Source organism: Sardina pilchardus, chromosome 3, assembly GCF_963854185.1.
Source record: "Sardina pilchardus chromosome 3, fSarPil1.1, whole genome shotgun sequence".
Classification (NCBI taxonomy): Eukaryota; Metazoa; Chordata; class Actinopteri; order Clupeiformes; family Clupeidae; genus Sardina; species Sardina pilchardus.
Window position 1 is genome coordinate 25,291,560 of NC_084996.1, and position 2,871 is coordinate 25,294,430.

The 2,871-nt window shown below is 48.7% G+C and overlaps 1 protein-coding gene across 1 annotated transcript in view; it reads right to left on the reverse strand.

Annotated features, from left to right (window-relative positions):
* Positions 1-2,567, reverse strand: part of mpp2b (MAGUK p55 scaffold protein 2b) — a 49,411-nt gene extending 46,844 nt beyond the window's left edge. Inside the window, exon 1 of the mRNA XM_062531200.1 lies at positions 2,181-2,567. Coding sequence (XP_062387184.1) covers positions 2,181-2,268 — 88 coding nt within the window. The 5' untranslated portion in view covers positions 2,269-2,567. The remainder of the gene's footprint in view (positions 1-2,180) is intronic.
* Between the last annotated feature and the right edge of the window lie 304 nt (positions 2,568-2,871).

Below are 2,871 nucleotides of genomic sequence, written 5' to 3' on the forward strand. Positions count from 1 at the left end.
ACAACTGGAAGTTCATCCATCAAACGAGGCGTTTTACAGCTGGCCTGCCTGTGCGGGTATAGCCCCTATTCACGCTCACGCCATCACACACACACACACACACACGAGGTGTTTTACACCAGGTCTGCCCTGCCTGTGCGATTATAGCCCACATCCACACTCTCGTTGTCACACACACATACACACACACACACACACACACACACACACACACACACACACACACACACACACACACACACACACACACACACAAGGTGTTTTACACCAGGTCAGCCCCAGTGTGTGTGTTATAGGCCATATCCACGCTCACGCCGTCACACACACACACACACACACACACACACACACACACACACACACACACACACACAAGGTGTTTTACAGCAGGTCAGCCCCAGTGTGTGTGTTATAGCCCATATCCACGCTCACGCCGTCACTAAAACAATTAGCGTCCCGGCCATTAACTGGACAATTAGCGCTCCCGGGGCACCCAGCACTCACAGGGCTAACAGCTACGGCTCCATTACACACGCAAGGAAATGCCAGCGCCAACACACACACACACACACGCACACACACACACACACACACACACACACACACACACATACGCACGCACGCACGCACGCGCACACACATACACACACACACACACACACACACACACACACAGACACACATGGGCAAAAAAGACACACAAATATCATGTAGGTGCTCACACACACACACACACACACACACACACACACACACACACACTTACACATTCATGTCCTCACACAAATTCATTCACATAAGCATTTGGATGCACACACACACACACACACACACAAACAAACCAGCATAGCCTCTTGTGCGTATGCAGAGAGTGGGATCGAAGTGCTAGTAGGTGATGTCCGCATTACTGAATAGGTGCATCAATAATTTATGGAGCACGCGTAGTGTGTGCAGCCTAGATAAAACATCATGTCAATATATCAACACTCAGCACCAGCCTATCTGGAGCAGCCCAGCACACTGCCACCGCTGGCACAGATCCGTGTCATGCACACAGATAACACCGGCCTACTCACACACATGCCAATATACTGTACTGTATTTATCTGGTGAGATATGTCTGACATTTCAATTTACAGTAGTTAACAAATCCTGATATGTAGCTGATGAAACTCAAAACATGAAGGCATGAGCCACATCAAAACAGACACTGACAGAAATGTGATGTCTGCTATACAAATGGACCAATACAGCCGTAGCCTAACCAGCGGTGGGTTACATTTGAACTGCACATACAGTATAATAGCAATATCAGTAGGCTGTACTCTCATCAAGCACTATCCATCCTGACAGGACCTCGCACTCTAAACAGCAGATCTGGCCCACATGTGGCCCAGACGTGGCGCTGCTCTGCCCGAGGGCCCGACTGCATGCATGCCGATGGAGCTGGCCTCTCTGAGGTGACCGGGGTCATCTGCATGCATGCCGATGGAGCTGGCCTCTCTGAGGTGACCGGGGTCATCTGGCATTTCACCCGCCTGCGCTACAAATTAAAGCCATGAGACTGGGCACGATCAATACACAATACACCACCACTACCGGCATCAACAACAGCAACGCATTACAGCATCATCAGCGTCAACAACAGCAACGCATTACAGCATCACTACCTGTGTCAACAACAGCAATGCAATACACCACCACTACCGGCATCAACATCATCATTACTCCATCATCAGCACCAACAACAACAATGCAATACACCATCATCAGCATCAACAACAACAATGCATTACACCATCATCAGCATCAACAACAACAATGAATTACTGCAACCTTGCCAGCATCAACAACATCTAAATGACAGGATGCCAACAGAGTGATCACAACAACTGTGCAGTGCATTTCTACTGCCTGAGGATGAAAATATAGACTAATCTATAAAATGAAATATATATTTATAACGATATACGCTTGCTTGTCAGTGCAGAATGCTATGTCAGTCTCCACCACGTGTCATATCCTCTGAGCATCATATCTTATAGCATCATCACAACTGACAACATAAACTTAGCCCCGATCATTATCCTTATTATCCTTTAATCTCAACAGCTCTCATACCATCTCCACACACACACACACACACACACACACACACACATGGCACTTGGGTGTCTTACCGTGTCCGTGTCGGAGGTCTGACCCCAGCAGTGAGCTTGCAGAGCCCAGCTCCTCCTGAGAGCGCCGGTGGAAGAAGCTGCCAGCCATTTACTCACCCACCAGCAGACCACACACACACACACACACACACACACACACACACACACACACACACACACACACACAAGCTGGAGGAGCAGACTAATGAGGAGCCAAAACTTCCAGCCCTCCCTCTGTCTCACTTACTCCCCTTCTTGTTATCTTTCACTCCAGCTCTCTCTCTCTCTCTCTCTCTCTCTCTCTCTCTCTCTCTCTCTCTCCTCACGTCTTTCTCTCGTTCACTCGCTTTCTTCTCTCTGACTGTGATTTCTCTCTTATTCTCCCCTCTCTTTCCCACATCCACTATCTCAGCCTATTCCCTTTTCCCTCCTTATTCCCCCCTTCTCTCTCTCTCTCTCTCTCTCTCTCTCCGTCTCGGTGTCTGTCTCTCTCTGAAGTGTTTTGTTAGAGAGGCTGTTTAGCTGATCTTGCCTGAGTCTCTCGCTCTCTCTTCACCTCCCAGGGGTTTTCCCTTCCTCTCCCTCTGCAGCTCATTCTCTCTCTATCTCCTCTCCTCTCTCTCTCTCTTTCACTTACTCATTCACTCACTTTCTCTCTCTCCTTCTCATTCACTCACTCAGTCTCTCTTGCTCCTCTGCTTCTCTCTCTCCC